The sequence below is a fragment of the Oncorhynchus masou genome, chromosome 2 (genome assembly GCF_036934945.1).
Source record: "Oncorhynchus masou masou isolate Uvic2021 chromosome 2, UVic_Omas_1.1, whole genome shotgun sequence".
Lineage (NCBI taxonomy): Eukaryota > Metazoa > Chordata > Actinopteri > Salmoniformes > Salmonidae > Oncorhynchus > Oncorhynchus masou.
The window spans coordinates 25,995,749-26,019,404 of record NC_088213.1 but is presented as its reverse complement, the minus strand read 5'-3'; the positions used below and the strand labels follow the sequence as shown (position 1 = coordinate 26,019,404).

General features: G+C 44.3%; 2 protein-coding genes across 2 annotated transcripts; both read left to right on the top strand.

Annotated features, from left to right (window-relative positions):
- Positions 1-10,507: 10,507 nt before the first annotated feature.
- On the top strand, positions 10,508-15,601 carry LOC135553818 (complexin-3-like). The gene is made up of 3 exons (XM_064985757.1): positions 10,508-10,665; positions 14,888-14,975; positions 15,344-15,601. Exons 1-3 carry the CDS (start codon positions 10,508-10,510, stop codon positions 15,566-15,568), a joined length of 471 nt encoding a protein of 156 aa, XP_064841829.1. The 3' UTR covers positions 15,569-15,601.
- A 4,581-nt stretch (positions 15,602-20,182) lies between these two features.
- On the top strand, positions 20,183-23,262 carry LOC135557556 (growth arrest-specific protein 1-like). Its single transcript, XM_064990942.1, has one exon. The coding sequence runs from the start codon at positions 21,084-21,086 to the stop codon at positions 21,831-21,833; it is 750 nt and encodes a 249-aa protein (XP_064847014.1). The 5' UTR covers positions 20,183-21,083; the 3' UTR covers positions 21,834-23,262.
- Positions 23,263-23,656: the final 394 nt, after the last annotated feature.

The following is a 23,656-nucleotide window of genomic DNA, read 5'->3' as shown; positions in this document are numbered from 1 at the left end:
CCATGCATAGTCTACATGCAGAACCACCACTTTACCCCATACATACATTACCATCACCATTCATCACTCCTGCTCCTGCCCCCCAGTCACCTCTGACCTTTCCCTTATCCTCTAACCCTATTTCTTACATTTCTTCTCCACCCCATCCTCATTTCACCACTCCTCCCTTCTCCCTCACCATTCCTCTCTCTTTTCACCCTCTCATTGCCGATTGTTTACAGCAATTCAGATGAAAGAGAATCTTCCGGCTATTGCATCCCATTTCACCACAGTCAGCACTACCTTATTGTGCTCTGCTATCCCTCTCAGGCAACTGGACTACATCAGGAAAATACAGGATGGAGGGAGGGAGAGATGTGGAGGGGGAGAGAGATGTGGAGGGGGAGAGAATTGAAGCGATGGGATGGGGGGGAAAGTGAGGTAATGGGAGAGAAGGGGACAGAGAGAGGTTGAGGGTGAAAGGTTTAAGTGAATGGGAAACTGGTATGGACCAGTCTTTGTTGCATGATATAACTTACCTTATGCTCATATTCAGGATATACGGTGTATTCTAAGAAAAAAATGTATGACCTAGTTGTTCTTTCTGCTTGCATTTTGTATTTATATTGGTGTGTGTATTTTCTGTACTTTATGTCATTCAGGGCTCATCTGTAAATGAGACATTGGTCTCAGTATGACTCCTTGATAAAGTAAAGGTTAAATAAATCAAACAAAGATTCATATCCAATCTACATTATGATTCCCATGGTTTTCTATTCATGTTAAAGCCTCCTGACCTCCACTACCACTTAAAATGTCTTCATACTCATGCTAAGCCCCAACATAATGTGTTGCTTATATGGTAGACAGTGATGTAAGTGGAAGGCCCAGTTTTAGCACCGTAACCCAGATGTAGTTTAGCACCTAAAAAAAACGAACCTAAGGCGTGTCAAACATGCTGTCCATGGGCTGTGTGCAGCCTGCCATGATGTAACACTAACACCAAGCAACACTTACCTCTTGGATTATTTAAGATTTAATGTTGGAGAAACAACACTCCACACAATGGAATTAGGTCATTCCTAGCATCAGATTGTTTTGTTCAAGCACCGCAGGTGAAAAGTGAGTGACCCTCTGGACAAATGCCTTCATAGAAATGGTCCCTTAGGCAAAGTAAGTGACAGCCCTGCACTAGCTGATGACTGCATATACTCATTTATGTAGAGCTCCAAGCAAGCAAAGCTCCCTGAACCATTCTATTGTGTGCTGCTGCAGTCAGTAGGTACATGAGGATTTTAAGCCCTCGTCTGAGGAAACAAAGGTGTGACATCTGTTGAGGATCAGAAGGGATGGCTGACATACAGGAGTCTCTATCCCATCGTTTGGTAATCCTAAACACCACCACCACCTGACTAACCCGGAGAGATGGATAGCATGGTGCTCTCTGTCATGTTCACTCACACTAATCACAGGAAATGCTCAAGTCACATTTAGGGAGCAACACGTTTGCAGATGATTTCCTACCTGGAGGATAAGGATACTCTGTGTGTGTATTTTCACTGAACTAAACCGTACCAGTTAATCAGAATATGGGAAGTCAGAGGGGAGATGGTTCCTTGGGTACGACATCTACCCCCTTCACACTGAACTGTGGTTATGTCTCAGAGGTCACAGCAACCAAGCCCCTCAGCTACAGCTCCATACGCTACACTGTGACACACAAACACAGAAATAGGCTGATCCAGGCAGGCTGAGGCTGAGGCAGGGCCAGCTGTGCCCTCACCCAGACAGGCCCACGCAGTTCTGTTGGGGTTTGTGTATAAAGTGCTTGTCCATGCGTGCTCATTATATAAGGGTTTGTGTGAGACATTTTCATTAACGCACTCATGCTTCACATCTATGATTTGCATATAGCTCCATTGGTCATTTTCACAGAACATTCAATCTAATGGAAACACTTGAGTAAATGAGGGATACAAAGTATATTGAAAGCAGATGTGGTTCCTGAGTTAATTAAGCAATTAACATCCCATCATGCTTAGAGTCATGTATAAAAATGCTGGGCAGGTCATTATTTTGGGTACCATGTCTATGCCCCCATAGAATGACAATCCCTCCATCCACATGGCACGAGTGGTCACTGAATGGTTTGATGAGCATGAAAATGATTCAAACCATATGCCATGGCCTTCTCAGTCACCAGATCTAAACCCAATTGAACACATATGGGAGATTCTGGAGCGGTGCCTGAGACAGCGTTCTTCAACACCATCAACAAAACACCCAACGATGGAATTTCTTGTGGAAGTATGGTGTCACATCCCTCCAATAGAGTTCCAGACACATGTAGAATATATGTGAGTATATAGAATGTCAAAAAGCTGTAGCAACATGCTGTATCAATATCAGTATCCTCCTCCACGCACACTCATGTGACATGGCCTGCAGTAGAATGGATGCCCCTGGAGACCCTCAAACATCCTGGTCCCACTGGTATCTGCAGTCTATATACTGTGCATCGGTATAATTTACATAATGTATATTAATATGGGTCTGTATTGAACCTCCTTATCCAGGGCTGAATGGTGACTCATGACGAGCAGTGTGTGAGACAAGACGAGACCTGAGCTGTGAACAGAGAGCAGGTCCGAGGAGAACACTTGTGCTTAAATAAGAAACATCTCCTCACGGTGTCAATTCTTCTTACATTTTACACAGATTACAATTCGATCATACTTATTTGGAAAGTTATAATTCAATTTACTTTATGTAGAGGAGGCTTTGAAGTTTGGCAGCCAGGGGATTTGAAACTACCCAGGTGGGTCTGTTAAGCCAGTGACAGACTGCATTGAGACATGATCTGTCTCTCCTAATCCACTGGAAAGTAGGGCATGCTTCTTGGTGTCAGGCGTGCTGCGCACATCATGATGCAAAAGTTGTTGATTGAAGATGCACCTCATACTGTATCTATGGAGAGTATACATTTCACATTTTGGGGATTTAAGACAATGAGAGGGTGGAGAAAGAGGGAGAGAGGGGGGACAGAGAGAGGGAGGGAGAGAAGTGTCACGGTCGTCATAAAGAGGAGACCAAGGCGCAGCGTTGTAAGCGAACATAACTTTTAAAGAGAGAGCACTGAACAGAACTAAACAAAACAACAAAACGAACCGTGAAGCAATATAGCTAGTGCAGAACAGGCAACTAAACATAGAATAACAACCCAGAAAATAATCAAGGATTATGGCTACCTAAATATGGTTCCCAATCAGAGACAACGATAAACAGCTGCCTCTGATTGAGAACCAATCTAAGGAACCATAGACATATAAACCCCTAGACTAGAAAACCCCATAAGCATATAAAAACCCCTAGACAATACAAAAACGACACAAACCACCCTTGTCACACCCTGACCTAACCAAATAATAAAGAAAACAAGGATAACTAAGATCATGGCGTGACAGTACCCCCTCCCAAAGGTGCAGACACCCGGCCGCAAACCTAAACCTATATGGGAGGGTCTGGGTGGGCATCTAACCTTGGTGGCGGCTTTGGTTCTGGACGCCGCCCCCCTTCTTTACTCTGAGTCCGCTTTTGTTTCTCTGACCTGTGGATCATCGTCTGAGGCTCTGCACTGCGGATCCTCGCCGTAGGCCCCGGGCTGGGGACCGTCGCTGCGTGGATCATCGCCGGATGTTCTGGACTGGGGACCGTCGCTGGAGACCCCAGACCGTCGCTGGAGACGCCGGACCAGGGACTGTTGTTGGAGGTTCCGGACCGGGGCCCGTCGTTGGAGGTTCCGGACTGTGGCCCGTCGTTGGAGGTTCAGGTTTGTGGCCCGTCGTTGGAGGTTCTGGTCTGTGAACTGTCGCCGGACGCTCTGGACTGGGTACTGTCGCCGGACGCTCTGGACTGGGTACTGTCGCCGGACCCTCTGGACTGCCGAGGCGCACTGGAGGCTTGGTGCGTGGTGCCGGAACTGGTGGTACCGGGCTGGAGACACGCACCTAAGGGCGAGTGCGGGGAGGAGGAACAGGGCGTACTGGACCCTGGAAGCGCACTGGAAGCCAGGTGCGTGGTGTCGGCACTGGTGGTACTCGGCTGGTGACATGCACCTCGGCTGGTGACACACACACACACAGGGCGAGTGCGGGGAGGAGGAACAGGACGTACTGGACTGTGGAGGCGTACTGGAGGTCTGGAGTGTAGAGCTATTACAACCCGTCCTGGCTGGCTCAGGACGTACTGGGCTATGTAGACTCACCGGAGACACAGTACGCAAAGCCGGCGCAGGATATCCTGGTCCAAGGAGGTACACTGGAGACTAGGAGCCGGCACACTCCTTCCTGGCTGGATGCCCATTCTAGCCCAGCCAATGCGAGGAGCTGGAATAGAGCGCACTGGGCTAGAATAGCGCACTGGAGACACCGTGCGCTCCAAGTCATAACACTGTGCCTGACCAGTAACACACTCCCCACAGTAATCACGAGGAGTTGGCCAGCTCCTCATATCAAATCAAATCAAATTTTATTTGTCACATACACATGGTTAGCAGATGTTAATGCGAGTGTAGCAAAATGCTTGTGCATCTAGTTCCGACAATGCAGTAATAACCAACAAGTAATCTAACTAACAATTCCAAAACTACTGTCTTATACACACAAGTGTAAGGGGATAAAGAATATGTACATAAAGATATATGAATGAGTGATGGTACAGAGCAGCATAGGCAAGATACAGTAGATAGTATCGAGTACAGTATATACATATGAGATGAGTATGTAAACAAAGTGGCATAGTTAAAGTGGCTAGTGATACATGTATTACAAAAATATGCAGTAGATGATATAGAGTACAGTATATACGTATACATATGAGATGAATAATGTAGGGTATGTAAACATTATATTAGGTAGCATTGTTTAAAGTGGCTAGTGATATATTTTACATCATTTCCCATCAATTCCCATTATTAAAGTGGCTGGAGTTGAGTCAGTGTGTTGGCAGCAGCCACTCAATGTTAGTGGTGGCTGTTTAACAGTCTGATGGCCTTGAGATAGAAGCTGCTTTTCAGTCTCTCGGTCCCAGCTTTGATGCACCTGTACTGACCTCGCCTTCTGGATGATAGCAGGGTGAACAGGCAGTGGCTCGGGTGGTTGTTGTCCTTGATGATCTTTATGGCCTTCCTGTAACATCGGGTGGTGTAGGTGTCCTGGAGGGCAGGTAGTTTGCCCCCGTTGATGCGTTGTGCAGACCTCACTACCCTCTGGAGAGCCTTACGGTTGTGGGCGGAGCAGTTGCCGTACCAGGCGGTGATACAGCCCGCCAGGATGCTCTCGATTGTGCATCTGTAGAAGTTTGTGAGTGCTTTTGGTGACAAGCCAAATTTCTTCAGCCTCCTGAGGTTGAAGAGGTGCTGCTGCACCTTCTTCACGATGCTGTCTGTGTGGGTGGACCAATTCAGTTTGTCTGTGATGTGTATGCCGAGGAACTTAAAACTTACTACCCTCTCCACTACTGTTCCATCGATGTGGATAGGGGGGTGTTCCCTCTGCTGTTTCCTGATGTCCACAATCATCTCCTTTGTTTTGTTGATGTTGAGTGTGAGGTTATTTTCCTGATACCACACTCCGAGGGCCCTCACCTCCTCCCTGTAGGCCGTCTTGTCGTTGTTGGTAATCAAGCCTACCACTGTTGTGTCGTCCGCAAACTTGATGATTGAGTTGGAGGCGTGTGTGGCCACGCAGTCGTGGGTGAACAGAGAGTACAGGAGAGAGCTCAGGACGCACCCTTGTGGGGCCCCAGTGTTGAGGATCAGCGGGGTGGAGATGTTGCCTACCCTCACCACCTGGGGGCGGCCCGTCAGGAAGTCCAGTACCCAGTTGCACAGGGCGGGGTTGAGACCCAGGGTCTCGAGCTTGATGACGAGCTTGGAGGGTACTATGGTGTTAAATGCCGAGCTGTAGTCGATGAACAGCATTCTCACATAGGTATTCCTCTTGTCCAGATGGGTTAGGGCAGTGTGCAGTGTGGTTGAGATTGCGTCGTCTGTGGACCTATTTGGGCGGTAAGCAAATTGGAGTGGGGTCTAGGGTGTCAGGTAGGGTGGAAGTGATATGGTCCTTGACTAGTCTCTCAAAGCACTTCATGATGACGGAAGTGAGTGCTACGGGGCGGTAGTCGTTTAGCTCAGTTACCTTAGCTTTCTTGGGAACAGGAACAATGGTGGCCCTCTTGAAGCATGTGGGAACAACAGACTGGGATAGGGATTGATTGAATATGTCCGTAAACACACCAGCCAGCTGGTCTGCGCATGCTCTGAGGGCGCGGCTGGGGATGCCGTCTGGGCCTGCAGCCTTGCGAGGGTTAACACGTTTAAATGTTTTACTCACCTCGGCTGCAGTGAAGGAGAGTCCGCATGTTTTCGTTGCAGGCCGTGTCAGTGGCACTGTATTGTCCTCAAAGCGTGCAAAAAATTATTTAGTCTGCCGTTCCTCCCGTGTTATCTCCACCTGCCTCCATGGTAGGCGATCCTCTCCTGCCAGTATTTCCTCCCACGTCCAGGATCCTTTACTGTCCAGTATTTCGTCCCATGTCCATGCTGTCTGCTCCATCAAACACTGCTCCTCCTTTTCATGCTGCTTGGTCCATTTATGGTGGGTTGTTCTGTCACGGTCGTCATAAAGAGGAGACCAAGGCGCAGCGTGGTAAGCGAACATAACTCTTTAATTAAAGAGAGAACACTGAACAGAACTGAACAGACCTGAACAGAACTAAACAAAACAACAAAACAAACCATTAAGCAATATGGCTAGTGCAGAACAGGCAACTAAACATAGAATAACAACCCACAAAATAACCAAGGAATATGGCTACCAATCAGAGACAACGATAAACAGCTGCCTCTGATTGAGAACCCATCTAGGCAACCATAGACATATAAACCCCTAGACTAGAAAAACCCCATAAACATACAAAACCCCATAGACAATACAAAAACTACACAGACCAGACCTTGTCACACCCTGACCTAACCAAATAATAAAGAAAACAAAGATAACTAAGGTCAGGGCGTGACAAGAAGAGAGAGAAAGAGAAAGACAGGATCTGTATCCAAATTTTAAAATAATATTGTCTTAATGACGACCCCTACAGTAGATGCCTACAAACACTCTAATTGGTCTCATGAATTTGTAACACCATTCTCTTTTCCTGTACTGTGGTGTATGGAGATTAATGACCTGGCGGGAGGCATGGACAACTGTTTATTGAGGTTTATGCAAATTCCTTTCAAATGCAATTACACACCAGTATGCCTGCAGGAGCTGCTTTCTCTCTCTCTCGCTCTCTTTCTCTCTCTTTTGCTCTCTCTTTCCCTGAGCAGCAGACAACTGCCCATCCCCACTGCATATCAAATCACATTTTAGGTGTAGACCTTACAGTGGGGAAGACCTTACAGTGAAATGCTTACTTACGAGCCCCTAACCAACAATGCAGTTAAAAAAAATGTGGATAAGAATAAGAGATAAAAGTAACAAGTAATTAAGCAGCAGTAAAATAACAATAGCGAGGCTATATACAGGGGGTTACGGTACAGAGTCAGGGGGCGCGGGGGGGGGGGGGGGGGGCAAAGCAAATAGTTTGTGTAGCTATTTTTTAGATTTTCAATTGTCTTATGGCTTGGGGGTAGAAGCTGTTTAGAAGCCTCTTGGACCTAGACTTTGCGCTCCAGTACCGCTTGCCGTGCGGTAGCAGAGAGAACAGTCTATGACTAGGGAGGCTGTAATTTTTAGGGCCTTCCTCTGACACCTCCTTGTATAGAGGTGCTGGATAGCAGGAAGCTTGGCCCCAGTGATGTACTGGGCCGTTCGCACCACCCTCTGTAGTGCCTGTAGTTTCCATACCAGGCAGTGATGCAACCAGTCAGGATGCTCTCTGGTGCAGCTGTAGAACCTTTTGAGGATCTGAGGACCCATGCCAAATATTTTCAGTCTCCTGAGGGGGAATAGGTTTTGTTGTGCCCTCTTCATATGAGACACATGTTTATGTGCGCTCAGTGGAAAACAGATAATATTTCTTCATACACATAAATATTTTAATAAAAATTGTGTTAGACTATACTACACAGGACAAATGACGCAAAATAAATCATAAGTGATGTATAACTGGAAGTAGGATTGCCTTATTTCATAAACTCAGCAACAAAAGAAACCCTTTTTCAGGACCCTCTTTCAAAGATAATTCGTAGAAATCCAAATAACTTCTCAGATCTTCATTGTAAAGGATTTAAACACTGTTTCCCATGCTTGTTGAATGAACCATAAACAATTAATGAACATGCACCCATGGAATGGTTGTTAAGATACTAATAGCTTACAGATGGTAGGCAATTAAGGTCACAGTTATGAAAACTTAGGACACTAAAGTGGCCTTTCTACTGACTCTGAAAAACACCAAAAGAAAGATGCCCAGGATCCCTGCTCATCTGCGTGAATGTGCCTTAGGCAGGCTGCAAGGAGGCATGAGGACTGCAAATGTGGCCAGGGCAATAAATTGCAATGTCCATACTGTGAAACGCATAAGACAGCACTACAGGGAGACAGGATGGACAGCTGATTCGTCCTCGCAGTGGCAGACCACGTGTAACGGTTGTCGTCTGGAGATAGAGAGGAGGACCAAGGTGCAGCATGGTAAGTGTCCATATTTTAAACATTTTAATGAACACTGAAAACAAAACAATAAACAACCAATGAACAGTCCTGTAAGGTGCACACAACACTAAACAGAAAATAACCACCCACAAAACACAATGGAAAACAGGCTACCTAAATATGGTTCTCAATCAGGGACAACGATTGACAGCTGCCTCTGATTGAGAACCATACCAGGCCAAACACAGAAATAGAAAATCATAGACAAACTAACATAGACAACCCACCCAACTCACTTCCTGACCATACTAAAACAAAAGACAAAACAAAGGAACTAAGGTCAGAACGTGACACCACGTGTAACAACACCTGCACAGGATTGGTACATCCGAACGTCACACCTGCGGGACAGGTACAGGATGGCAACAACAACTGCCCGAGTTACACCAGGCACAAACCCACTGTCGCTGGACCAGACAGGACTGGAAAAAAGTGCTCTTCACTGACAAAGTGCGGTTTTGTCTCACCAGGGGTGATGGTCGAATTCGTGTTTATCGCCGAAGGAATGAGCGTTACACCGAGGCCTGTACTCTGGAGGGGGATAGATTTGGAGGTGGAGGGTCCGTCATGGTCTGGGGCGGTGTGTCACAGCATCATCAGACTGAGCTTGTTGTCATTGCAGGCAATCTCAATGCTGTGCATTACAGCGAAGACATCCTCCTCCCTCATGTGGTACCCTTCCTGCAGGCTCATCCTGACATGACCCTCCAGCATGACAATGCCACCAGCCATACTGCTTGTTCTGTGCGTAATTTCCTCCAAGACAGGAATGTCAGTGTTCTGCTATGGCCAGCGATGAGCTCAGATCTCAATCCCGTTGAGCAAGTCTGGGACCTGTTGGATCGGAGGGTAAGGGCTAGGGCCATTCACCCCAGAAATGTCCGGGAACCTGCAGGTGCCTTGGTGGAAGAGTGGGGTAACATCTCACAGCAAGAACTGGCAAACATGGTGCAGTCCATGGGGAGGAGATAAACTGCAATACTTAATGCAGCTGGTGGCCACACCAGATACTGACTGTTACTTTTGATTTTGAACCCCCCCTTTGTTCAGGGACACAGTATTCCATTTCTGTTAGTCACATGTCTGTGAAACTTGTTCAGTTTATGTCTCAATTGTTGAATCTTGTTATGTTCATACAAATATTTACACATGTTAAGTTTGCTGAAAATAAACACAGTTTTGCTGAGTTTATGACAAAAGTGCATTTGGAAACCCTTGGATTTTCACAACAACAAAAAAGCGCACAAAATGACCCCAAAGAAGCACTGGCATCAAAACCATACAAAACAACTAGTAGACAGTAGTTGACTCGTCACGTGTGTCTGTCTCTGCCGGAGTCCGTTGTGAACGTGAGGAGGGCCTGTCATACTCAATAGTGAGTTATAATAAGAAGGCGAATAACCGGAACCCACGTGTGGTGCAAGGTTGCATCATGAAAGCGCATTCGTAATCCAGCGATCTGTGGGATTGGGCAAAGGGAGTGGAGGTTGGGTTAGGAAAAAAACACGATTGGTAGAGTTGAGAGTAAAACTTGTTGGCTCAGATATTTGTGCAGCCACGTCCTCTCTCGCTAACCTCCCCACTCAACGCGGAGCTGTCCACTGGCACAGGTGCTGAAACGCGTCTATTCTCAATCGCTCACTGTGGTGCACGACGGAGTGTCGAGAGTAAAACATTTGGGTGACTGTATTGGCTTTTTCCATATATTTTTGAGACACTTCGGTGGATATCCATTGATTTACTCAGCTTTCATCAAGAGCGCATCAAAGGTCCACGTTCTGACTCGGTCGGTAAACGGACTCTAAAGAGGCAGAAAGATGGCTTTTATGGTGAAACAAATGGTGGGAGGGCATGTGAAGAACCTGACCGGGGGTTTGACTGAGGAAAAGCCCGAAGGAGAGAAATCGGAAGCCGCAGCGGCAGGAATGACCCAGGAGGAATTTGAACAATATCAACAACAGTTAGAGGAGGAAAAGTAAGAACAAACCCAAGTTTATCGATCCATTTGAATAGCCTATGTATTTTGAAAGGGTTGCGTACTATAAAGTGGCGTTTATTCTGTGTAATGTCCAATGTAAAGACGCTGTTGAGCGCCTGCCTTTACAAGCCCCAGTGCGCCATGCACTATTTTACGCATCAGTGGGATCCACGGCGTACTCTCGAGCTCACCACACAGCTGCTACACTCGATACATGAGTTTTCTTTCAGGTTTCAAGAATTATACTATATAGGACGGTTTTCCATTGGAATTCTTGCAATAGCCTAATCCAGAAACAAAAATGTGTCAGTAATCACAGTGAGTTTAATGCCCAATTATACTGTAAAACGGCTCTTTCCCAATAGGCATATACTAATGCTTCAGGTTGATACGTGTCCTTAGATGTATTCTAGAACATGAATTCAGTTACTTTTATGTCCAATTTATCTCAAAATGTATTGAATATCATCCTCAATGAGCTCTCCAAATAGTTTTCCACATTTCTTGCATGTCCCTGTGATGTCGGCCTCCATCTTCAGTTTGTTCACAAAGAGTAGACACCTCAACAGAATAAATGAGTCTGATGTGAGTTTCTCTGATCTTGAAATGTATTTTTATCTGGGTATAACAAAGAAACCCATCACCATAGCCATAGACTGTCCTCTGTCCATATCATAAAACATCTGATAATTTAATTGACTTTACTCCAAATTCCCCTATGTGAGAGGAGAATATGTCCTCAAGGTTTGAAACAGATGACTCTACAAAAGCTCATAGATCTGAAAAAAATAAGTGTCTGATCATGTGCAGTGCCTCCACACACACCTGCATCTATATGAAAGGTTATACTTCATTAAAAAGAAATGTGTTTTACTACAGAGCACTACCCTGGCTTAAGGTCACATGGCTCCAGGCTCCAGGACAAACAGCCTATTTACTGTTGACATGTCAGACATGGTGGAGCATCCACTGACTCCCCTCAATCCACAGCCCACTTTGACCTCAATCCCATACCATCATACATTACACTGGGTTTCAGGGGAGGTGAGCTATTATAATGTGGCTACTGCCATACAATAGATCATAGCACAAAGTCTGGTGTCAGTGCTCTGTATAATCCAAGGATAATAGGGTTGTTGGAATGGGGTTGTTTGCAGTGGCATGTCATATATAATCATGTTATCAGGCACAGGAGTCACAATGACATCCCCTGGTTATATGATGCCCTTGAGAGGAGAAGACACAAGACTCGTCATCTCAGTGCCATCAGGTGCTCTACCATTGGCTCTCACAAAGCGCTGGTTTATGTGCTGCTGTGTGGTGGTTTACATGCTCATGTTCATTCACAGTGGGCAAGATAACAGTAATGTCACTGTGAATATACACTAAGTGAACAGAACATTAAGAACACCTGTTCTTTCCATGACATAGACTGAAAGCTATGATCCCTTATTGATGTGACTTGTTAAATCTACTTCAATCAGTGTAGATGAAGGGGAGGAGACTGGTTAAAGAAGGATGTTTAAGTCTTGAGACAACTGAGACATGGATTGTGTATGTGTGCCATTCAGAGGGTGAAAGGGAACAACAAAATATTTAAGTGCCTTTGAACGGGGTATGGTAGTAGGTGCCAGGCGCACCAGTTTGTGTCAAGAACTGCAACGCTGCTGGGTTTTTCACGTTCAACAATGGTCCACCACCAAAAGGACATCCAGCCAACTGTGGGAAGCATCCCTGTGGAACGCGTTCGATACCTTGTAGAGTCCATGCCCCGACACATTGAGGCTGTTCAGAGGGCAAAAGGGGGTGCAACTCAATATTAGGAAGATGTTCTTGATGTTTTGTACACTCAGTATGTATCCCCTCAGGGCCAGCCCTAGCCTTTTGGGGGACCAAGGCGAGATTTGGTTGGGGGGGCCATGAATTTTGCCATGAATTGTCCCCCATTTTTCCATTAATTATTTATATGATATCTGAATGAGAGTGTCTAACAAAATCAATTGGGGCCTCCTGGAGGTCAGGCCCTTCGTGCCAGGTTGGTAATTTGGCCATGATTACTACAAGTTTAGATAGCTAGGTTGACTAATTTACCAATCTAAAACATATTAGCTGACATTGGCTAATTGAGTGACTGTCAGTGACTGACATAACAAGAGGCGACCACCTATGTTGCTTATGCCCAGGGCTGGCCTAGTATCCCCTGAATGATAGGTATAAGGCCTTGTCATTGGCCATGCACATGTATCATGCCATTGTTTACAGTATTGTATGTATACATTATGATGACCACACTGTTGGCATGATCACATAGGTCACATGACATCACCTTGGTTCATGGAGTCTACTTCGGAATGTTTGGTGCGAGGTGTAGGTCTAGTCTTGTCTTTTGAAAGAGTTAAATCCTATTCAGGTGTTTATATCACATTTTCAGTGATTGTTTTAATCTGATTATTGGAAAATTAGGGACCAAGATTATTTGAGTAATACTAAGAGGGCTTCCATGGATAATACAAACGGTCTCTTGTCTGCCCTCTGCTGGAGTTACCAAATGGGTAGTATTGCAGTATTGCTGTACGTGCTGGTGATGTATAAATATCTGATTTACCTCAACATAAGACTTGCAGTATGATGATATTTGTATGGTGGTGTAGGGCAGAGGACATGGTGATTGGGTGTTGTGGTGTCTGGGTGTGCTGCAGAGTGAACTGATCCAAGGTTGTGTATATTCACTGGTTTGGCAGCTGTAAAATGAGGTGTGCTAGTCAGTCAGTTTTCTGGAGTGGAGTAATCCTAGGTTCTGAGTTCAGAGGGTTTAGAGTTCTGGAGAGTGGTGTCGTCCTAGGCTCTGAGTTGGGAGGGTGTAGAGTGGTGTCGTCCTAGGCTCTGGGTTGGGAGGGTGTATAGTTCTGTAGAGTGGCGTTGTCCTAGGTTCTGCTTTGGGAGGGTGTATAGTTCTATAGAGTGGTGTTGTCCTAGGCTATGGATTGGGATGGTTTAGAGTTCTGGAGAGTGGTGTCGTCCTACGCTCTGTGTTGGAAGGGTGTAGAGTTCTGTAGAGTGGTGTTGTCCTATGTTCTGGGTTGGAAGGGTGTAGAGTTCTGTAGAGTGGTGTTGTCCTAGACTCTGGGTTGAGAGGGTGTAGAGTTCTGTAGAGTGGTGTCATCCTAAGTTCTGGGTTGGAAGGGTGTAGAGTTCTGTAGAGTGGTGTTGTCCTAGACTCTGGGTTGAGAGGGTGTAGAGTTCTGTAGAGTGGTGTCATCCTAAGTTCTGGGTTGGAAGGGTGTAGAGTTCTGTAGAGGGGTGTGATCCTAGGTTTCTGTGGGTTCACTAAGTTGTAGAAGTAGATGAGTGCTAGTCAGTCAGTGAGTCAATGCCGCTCTATATCCCAGAAGTCTGAATATAATTCCCCAGTAGAGCAGTGGACCGGCAGTAGACTGCATCTGGGTCTCACTGCAAGAGCACAGCCTCTCTCTCTGTCGTTCTCCCTCTCTCTGCCTCCCTCCCTCCTCCTCTACCCCCAGGTGTTACTGCTGCTTGTCCACCTTCTGACCTTCTGATGGCCTAGACTCTTGAGTCAGAGAGCAGCTCAGCAGAGGGCTCCCTGTGTTCTTTTTTTTCAGCCCTCACTATGAGATCCACAGTGGTATAAAAATCTAATATGGTCACATACACCAGATAGAAGCAGTGAAATATGTTGTTTACAGGGTCTGCCATAGTAGTATGGCGTCCTGGAGCAAATTAGGGTTAAGTGCTTTGCTCAAGGGCACATCGGCAGATTTTTCACCTTATCGGCTCAGGTATTCAAAGCAGCGACCTTTTCATTACTGGCCCAACACTCTAACTGCGATGGCTGAGCTATGTGGTTAATAGTAAACAATGAATTTGTGCATTTGTGATACATCGCATTACAAACAAATCTAACAACGTTCCATACTAAATACCATGACATGTTTATATTACAAAAAGCCTTATGGATGAATTAAATGATCATTATAGCATCTGTCCTCACATCGCCACTAATGCCGTCAAATCCTTAATCCTTCAGTCGAATTATGGAGGTGGAATGAAGGAGGCATTTGTTATGAAGCATCAACTTGAGTAAGGACTCGTGATTATACCACCTTTGCAGACGTTATGTGTGTGTATGTGTGTTTGTGTGATTACATGCAGTGACACTATTTCAGCCGTTGTTAATCATTTTCTCTCTGGTTTTCCCCAGGCAGGAACGAGATGCTAGTTTTGCCCAGAAGAAAGCTGAGCGGGCAACAGTTAGAAGTCACTTCCGGGACAAATACAGACTGCCAAAGGTACATCCATTACTGATTCTGCATATTGGATTCAAGCATTTTCTTACTACATGTTATTACAGTTATTACAGGGTCAGATCTAGGTTGTGTCCTTGAAGCAAAAACACCATCCAAATGTGCTCTGTTTGTACTCTCTTTCTTTTCTCCTTATGTCTCAATCATCTCATTCCTCTCCCTTTCCTTTGCCCTCGCTCCCTACACCCTCTCCCACTGGCCTGTGTGTGTGTGTGTGTGTGTGTGTGTGTGTGTGTGTGTGTGTGTGTGTGTGTGTGTGTGTGTGTGTGTGTGTGTGTGTGTGTGTGTGTGTGTGTGTGTGTGTGTGTGTGTGTGTGTGTGTGTGTGTGTGTGTGTGTGTGTGTGCGACCCAGAATGAGCTGGATGACACTCAGATCCAGCAGGCGGGGGATGACGTGGAGCTGCCCACAGAGCTAGCCAAGATGATCGCTGATGACAACAAGGAGGAGGCGTCCAAAACGTCTGTCCTGGGCCAGCTGACCAACATCCAGAATGTGGACATGGACCAGCTGAAGGACAAGGCCCAGGCCACGCTGGAAGACCTCAAACAGTCTGCTGAAAAGTGCAATCTCATGTGATCTGGCTGGCTGACTGAATTCCTGCTCTCTCTCTCTCCCTCCCTTACTCTCTTTATCTGTACAACAAAGGATATATGTAAGATATCATGTGATCTATGATCATGTACAAACGTTGATAGCCATGTTGCTTTGAATACACACACATACAGTCAACACTGCCTCACACACACAAACATACTGCAGCAACTTCTGGCCAAGGAATCAGAGTAAACACTGTCTAAGCTGTGGGGGAAACAGAGTAAACACTGTCTAAGCTGTGGGGGAATCAGAGTAAACACTGTCTAAGCTGTGGGGGAATCAGAGTAAACACTGTCTAAGCTGTGGGGGAATCAGAGTAAATACAGTCTACGCTGTGGGGGAAACAGAGTAAACACTGTCTAAACTGTGGGGGAATCATTGTAAACACTGTCTTAAGCTGTGGGGGAAACAGAGTAAACACTGTCTAAACTGTGGGGGAATCAGAGTAAACACTGTCTACGCTGTGGGGGAATTATTGTAAACACTGTCTAAGCTGTGGGGGAAACAGAGTAAACACTGTCTAAACTGTGGGGGAATCATTGTAAACACCGTCTAAACTGTGGGGGAATCATTGTAAACACTGTCTTAAGCTGTGGGGGAAACAGAGTAAACATTGTCTCAACTGTGGGGGAATCATTGTAAACACTGTCTAAACTGTGGGGGAATCATTGTAAACACTGTCTAACTGTGGGGGAATCATTGTAAACACTGTCTAAACTGTGGGGGAATCAGAGTAAACACTGTCTACGCTGTGGGGGAAACAGAGTAAACACTGTCTAAACTGTGGGGGAATCAGAGTAAACACTGTCTAAGCTGTGGAGGAATCAGAGTAAACACTGTCTACGCTGTGGGGGAAACAGAGTAAACACTGTCTAAGCTGTGGGGGAATCAGAGTAAACACTGTCTACGCTGTGGGGGAAACAGAGTAAACACTGTCTAAACTGTGGGGGAATCATTGTAAACACTGTCTTAAGCTGTGGGGGAATCAGAGTAATAGTCTTATGCCAAAGACCCTTCGCAGAAAACCATATAGACAATGGCACAAAGTATATCAACTAGTCATATTAAGTGTGAGACTAAATCACACTTTCTTGTCTTGGGACCACATTCAGTACATTACAAACCAAGTGTTTGTTATATCTATTGCAGGTGTAAGTGTATTTGCAGTTAGCCTGTTCTGTAGTCCATCTAGTCTATGGTCATTAACTAGTTGGGGCCTTGTTAAGAGACAGTTCGTCCTATGTCATGCCAACCCATCTAACCTTTCAAATCTGGCCTTTAACCTGTCCTCATATTGACCCCTGACCTCTCCATCTCAGTGCTGTTTTGTGCCGGTGGTTTGTTGTCGTTTAGCTGCTATGATATGTCAAGTGCTGTCTTCGAAAATGTCATCCTTTGGCTGAGTGCTGGTCATAGTGTTTAATAAGTACACAATACTATGAACATATACAGTGCCTTGCGAAAGTATTCGGCCCCCTTGAACTTTGCGACCTTTTGCCACATTTCAGGCTTCAAACATAAAGATATAAAACTGTATTTTTTGTGAAGAATCAACAACAAGTGGGACACAATCATGAAGTGGAACGACATTTATTGGATATTTCAAACTTTTTTAACAAATCAAAAACTGAAAAAATGGGCGTGCAAAATTATTCAGCCCCTTTACTTTCAGTGCAGCAAACTCTCTCCAGAAGTTCAGTGAGGATATCTGAATGATCCAATGTTGACCTAAATGACTAATGATGATAAATACAATCCACCTGTGTGTAATCAAGTCTCCGTATAAATGCACCTGCACTGTGATAGTCTCAGAGGTCCGTTAAAAGCGCAGAAAGCATCATGAAGAACAAGGAACACACCAGGCAGGTTCGAGATACTGTTGTGAAGAAGTTTAAAGCCGGATTTGGATACAAAAAGATTTCCCAAGCTTTAAACATCCCAAGGAGCACTGTGCAAGCGATAATATTGAAATGGAAGGAGTATCAGACCACTGCAAATCTACCAAGACCTGGCTGTCCCTCTAAACTTTCAGCTCATACAAGGAGAAGACTGATCAGAGATGCAGCCAAGAGGCCCATGATCACTCTGGATGAACTGCAGAGATCTACAGCTGAGGTGGAAGACTCTGTCCATAGGACAACAATCAGTCGTATATTGCACAAATCTGGCCTTTATGGAAGAGTGGCAAGAAGAAAGCCATTTCTTAAAGATATCCATAAAAAGTGTTGTTTAAAGTTTGCCACGAGCCACCTGGGAGACACACCAAACATGTGGAAGAAGGTGCTCTGGTCAGATGAAACCAAAATTGAACTTTTTGGCAACAATGCAAAACGTTATGTTTGGCGTAAAAGCAACACAGCTCATCACCCTGAACACACCATACCCACTGTCAAACATGGTGATGGCAGCATCATGGTTTGGGCCTGCTTTTCTTCAGCAGGGACAGGGAAGATGGTTAAAATTGATGGGAAGATGGATGGAGCCAAATACAGGACCATTCTGGAAGATAGAGTCTGCAAAAGACCTGAGATTGGGACGGAGATTTGTCTTCCAACAAGACAATGATCCAAAACATAAAGCAAAATCTACAATGGAATGGTTCAAAAATAAACATATCCAGGTGTTAGAATGGCCAAGTCAAAGTCCAGACCTGAATCCAATCGAGAATCTGTGAAAGAACTGAAAACTGCTGTTCACAAATGCTCTCCCTCCAACCTCACTGAGCTCGAGCTGTTTTGCAAGGAGGAATGGGAAAAATTTCAGTCTCTCGATGTGCAAAACTGATAGAGACATACCCCAAGCAACTTACAGCTGTAATCGCAGCAAAAGGTGGCGCTACAAAGTATTAACTTAAGGGGGCTGAATAATTTTGCACGCCCAATTTTTCAGTTTTTGATTTGTTAAAAAAGTTTGAAATATCCAATAAATGTCATTCCACTTCATGATTGTGTCCCACTTGTTGTTGATTCTTCACAAAAAAATACAGTTTTATATCTTTATGTTTGAAGCCTGAAATGTGGCAAAAGGTCGCAAAGTTCAAGGGGGCCGAATACTTTCGCAAGGCACTGTATGAACATAGAGTACTTGGTATTTGTCTGAATTGTTGTTGTATCACTAAGTAAAGACGCAGGTGAGAGCGGGAGAGGCGTTTGTCAACCTTATTTAGTAATATACAATATATATTTCTTTAATACAGTGGTTCATGTCTTGTAATAGTTGAACAGTCCTTTTGTGACGTTACAAGTACTAACATTAAGAAGAAAGGATGGTGAACATGCCTTGATCGCTTGTTTTATGTGATAGCTACTTTGTGCTTTCTCCTCAGTTCCATGAAGCAAAACAAACAAGTGTGAATATAATGAATTCTTACTCAAGTCTTACAGAGCCTGATCACCTATACATATCTCTCTGTATTGACGTGTGACCTGCAGTGATACTTTAAAGCCAACAACAAGAGCTTCTTTCATTTCCAGTCACCCTATGGGGTGATTCAGGTTGATCTCATGATGATATTTCAGGAAGAGACGTGTTGTTCATGATGTTTCTGTTTCCTGTCCATTCTTTGCTTCTTTTACATCATCTTTGTTGTTCGGTGCTGTATGAAACGTATTGATTTTTGACTGACTGTTGAAACCATAATAAACAGATTTTTATGATGTATTCTTCATGTTTCTCCATTTGTTTTCCAGCCAGTCTGACCATCTGGTCAGAAACTCCAGGACGGAAGATTTCTAACATATAATTTACAGTAGCCATCGTTTGAGGCTATAAAACCAAACACTAGGTGGAGCCAAAAATACAACCTCATCGGAATGTTTGTTGATTAATGTTGAAATAATGACAAAACAGAATTTAATCCAAAATCCATATTAGCCCCATATCAGGCCAAGGTTTATTATCATGAAATTATTATCATTACAATACTGATAGGCCAAATGATTATGTCACAGTTGTTATAACCATTGTTATAACCACGTTCTTAAGTTAACCTTTATAATGATGTTATCAACTTTACCTTCCAGTGAAGTCTGATAATAAGCTCAGCCATCTGGCAGAATCAAAGGCTCTTTGCAAAAGTGTACAGTGTTTTTCAGAGAGAAGCCAGCCAGCAACTGCTTTGTGACATTTCTAGACAGCCCGGGTGTCGCTACGGGTTTTTCCAATCGCTTTTTTCAAAACACGTTAGTTAGCATTTGAATAGCAGAGAAACCTGAGCTATTGGTAGTTTTCAAGTGCGGTGTGAAAGGGGAGAGGTGTAAAATATATTGATGCTGAAACCCACCTCTATTGATAGGCGCAGGGCGTGAACAATCTTCAGCCTAGAAAGACACTGTGCCACTGCATGGCCAATCTGACACAATTGGGGTGAAACGGGCCAGAAAATACTATTCTCTTCCATTCTGTTCTATCAATCAGGGTTTAAAAACTCACTAGAAAGAAGGGCGTGAGGGAGAGTGAACAGGGAGACAATTAGTAGAACTTTAAGTGAACCCCTCACTGTGCGACGGTTTTCATAGAGGTTTCCCTCCCCGAGTTAATGTTAAAAAGGAACAGATTTGTTTTTTCTGCACTTAAAATTGGAGCAGTGGGTGCAGATGTGAGCTTCTAGCAATGGAATGCTTTCTGTCGACTGCTAGGGGGCTTGTGTGCGCCCCACACTCACTACCTCCCCAAACGTTGACGTGTTTTGTAAAGGGGACCACACAGGTCGTGAGTTTCATTAAATTTATAAACATTTTATTTTTCCTGTATGACGAGCAGATTGCCAAAAACTACGTTGCTATAGAAATGAGTCCCACGAACTCCTCAATGACGACCAATCGTTGACCAGGATTGTAAATGGGAGAGGGGGAAGGAAAACTATCCTTTCTTTTTCTGGAAAAGGAGGGGTGTTGCGGGGAAAAGATTAACGAAGCGTGAAGCGTAACTGCAAGAGGGGGACAAAGACACATAGCGGGAGAAAATGCGACAGTGAGGAGAGGCAGTCCTAATGAATTCAACCCATAGTATGGAACGTTTTTTAAAGCCAAGAAAGTTGGACGTATTTTGAAAACAAGAATAAAACGAGTTATGCTTTCAAACGAGGGCATGAAATGTGGATAGTAGGTGTCCGAACTTTGGACAGCGCATATGGTCACTTTTTGTTCCTTTTTTACTGACACGACTGTGACAGTTTTGCGGAGGATATTGTTGCTTTGTGGGGTAGCTGAATCAATGCAACGGATTTCAACATTTTTACTCATCCGTTCCAGACTGGATTCATTCACACTCATAAAACAGACTGTTATTCCACAACTGTCAAGCGTGTATTGGAGAGACAGAGGGACATCTTTAGGTTTGTAGCTAGGCCTACTTAACACATTGGTGTTTGGACCATAAACACCTCATACTAAATGGGTTTATTAGTTACATTACGTTTTAAATTCATCGAAAACTTTGCTGTCCCGCACTAACTGGAGGAAAATGTGCGCATCGTCGAACTAGAGCTCTCTCCAGCATGAACAGTTGGTGCAGCGCTCTGGCGCTCTTCTCATCGGTGCTGTTGGCGCTAGATGCCCAGTTAATATGTTGGCAAGCCCTGCTCCGATGCCATGAGGAGGCAGACTGTGAGCTTGCATACAGCCAGTATCTAGCCGCCTGTGAAGGAAACATCAGAGGCACCAGGAGGCAATGCCCCAGCCACTGTATCAACGCGTTGATAAGACTGAATCACACCCGCAATGGCCCTTACCTCGAGAGGTGTGACTGTGGTCAGGACATGGAGTGTAGGGGTGCAAAGCGGGCGATTGAGCCATGCCTCCCCCGGAGGTATCCTGGAGACGCGGGGGGGATAGGATGCACAGAGGCCCGTCAACGCTGTGAGGAGGACACCGGCTGCCACTCCTCCCTGACAGCCTACTTGTCTTACTGTGGGCAACTCTTCAATGGCAGGAAATGCTCGTCCAGGTGCAAGGCCACAATACAACAGATGCTATTCATCCCAAATGGCATGCTACTAAGCCAGTGTGTGTGCGACGGGGTGGAAAGGCCGTTCTGTGAGGTAGTCAAGGAGAACATGAGCAAACTTTGCCAGATTGGAGACCACAGTGTTATTTCAGACCAGGCAGATATGGACGATATGTATGAGGATGAAGACTATGAATCGAAAACAGAGGAGATATATCCTCCTAACTCAAATTCTAGTTCCCCGCAGTTGTCGAGCTATATGGCCTTATTATGCATCACTCTTGCACGGATATTCTATTGAGAAATGAATGTGGTCTTTTGAAAGTGACCTGTTGTTGTGACAGGGATGGGTCCAATCTAATGAGCACGTGGGTTTGGTGTAGTGGAATACTATGTGCTCCTAGTAATCTCCTATGGGCCTAATGGATTTTTCATATTTTGATGTGATGCCTTAATCTGGGACACAATGATGGACAGGACATTCAGACCACCAATTCAATTAGCAAATTAGGCCTAGGCTACTCATGGAATATCCTAGGTCGAAACTGTTCTGGAGTGTATCCATAAAGTGATTGTTTAAGGAGAAATGAACCAAACTTGACTTCATTGTAACAATACTCCTCATTGGGCATTGCATCCATTACTTCTGGGCTACCTTTTAAACTCTTGTGCCTATTTGTTTAGTTTCGTCTCAATGGTCCTTGGAGTGTGGCTTTATTAAGACTTAAGATAAACATTGGACCAGTCCAGTTTCTGTTTGCTTTCCTCTCTATTTTAGGGGCCTCTGCATTGTTGCAGCCATCACACTTCAAATATTTGTAGGGAACTGCCAGTGAACAGACAAGGGTTTGGAATCAAGTAGGCCCAGTTAAATTAACTGAAGTGCCTCTCCAGAAGCCCCCTACCCCCCATGACACATCCCCCACTCTTGATAGTTTTATTTAAAATGTCCCCCCACTCTCCCCCTTTAGGGACCCCCTTCCTTTATTGAAAGCAAGAAGTCATCCTTCTCCTTATAGACTGGCCTCTACAAGATGAATGTGGGCTTATGATAGACTTATATGGACAAAAGAAGAGGCACTAGTGTTTTTTCTCAGAAAAAAATAAGAAATACCAGTTTATTACTATGAACAGCAGTACATAAGCTACTTGTTAATAGGCCTAGTTTAATTTATTATTCATTTCATATAAAGTGTAATGGGTTCCTTTCCAGGACAGAAACATGCTTGACAGTTAGCCAAGATATTTAGCAAGAAGGGAAAAAGCTAAGAAGTTATTCTATTATTTTTTAATGAAGCTAATCCTTCCCGTGTCTTGTCATTACCTTTACAAGATGTCACTTGAAGTTTTTCTAAACTAATCTTTGTTTTTGTCATGATCGTCAATGTCATTTATTTTTTATTTCACCTTGTTGGGTAGATGCTGGTCCATAGGGAAATGTAACTGTCATGTTGATGTTAAATTATATGTATATATAAAATAAGGAATCTATCTTTTACATTTATATGTCATATATTAATGCTGTAAATTAGTGTCCAATTTGTCCATTGTGACTTTGCAGTCAATACACCACATCATGAATAATATGGCAGTAGTTTACATGTACAAAAACAATGTTTTTTGAAACAATTCTGCAGGTAGATTTGTCATCTCAACCAGTGTGGAAAGAAATAATGGATACTTGTTATATATGGAAAATAATTTATGTAATAAAATGATTAAGGGTGAGTCAAAAAGTCCAACTGTTTATTTGACATCCTGTATGTTATTCAAAAGTAGGAATGTTTCCCAACCCCCAACTAAATAAAACATCACACCAAAACTATCAGACCTAAAGTATAGGCAAATGTAACTGCTGGAACTAGAGAAGAAGACTGGAATGTTCAATAAGGGAAAAATGTCATTTTGGATCAGGCTCCAAAGTCACGTGTCGCCTGAAAATGTGCCATTGCCAAGCAAAGCTAAAGGACCAGCAGACATTGAATCGGTTTGAATATCTGCTGCGTTGATCTTTGAAATGATATACTTTCATTTCTGGTAGTCCTGGCAATGGCAACTTTGACATGAAAAGACAAAACAGGACCTCTCACTACTGTCTTCTCATATCATCCATCTTCTCTGGAA

Bases quoted from the DNA above. Each gene is read 5' to 3' on its own strand.
- LOC135553818 (XM_064985757.1), top strand. From the start codon at position 10,508: ATGGCTTTTATGGTGAAACAAATGGTGGGAGGGCATGTGAAGAACCTG. The intron at 10,666-14,887 runs GTAAGAACAAAC...GGTTTTCCCCAG, and splicing joins CAACAGTTAGAGGAGGAAAA to GCAGGAACGAGATGCTAGTT. The intron at 14,976-15,343 runs GTACATCCATTA...TGTGCGACCCAG, and splicing joins ACAAATACAGACTGCCAAAG to AATGAGCTGGATGACACTCA.
- LOC135557556 (XM_064990942.1), top strand. From the start codon at position 21,084: ATGAACAGTTGGTGCAGCGCTCTGGCGCTCTTCTCATCGGTGCTGTTG.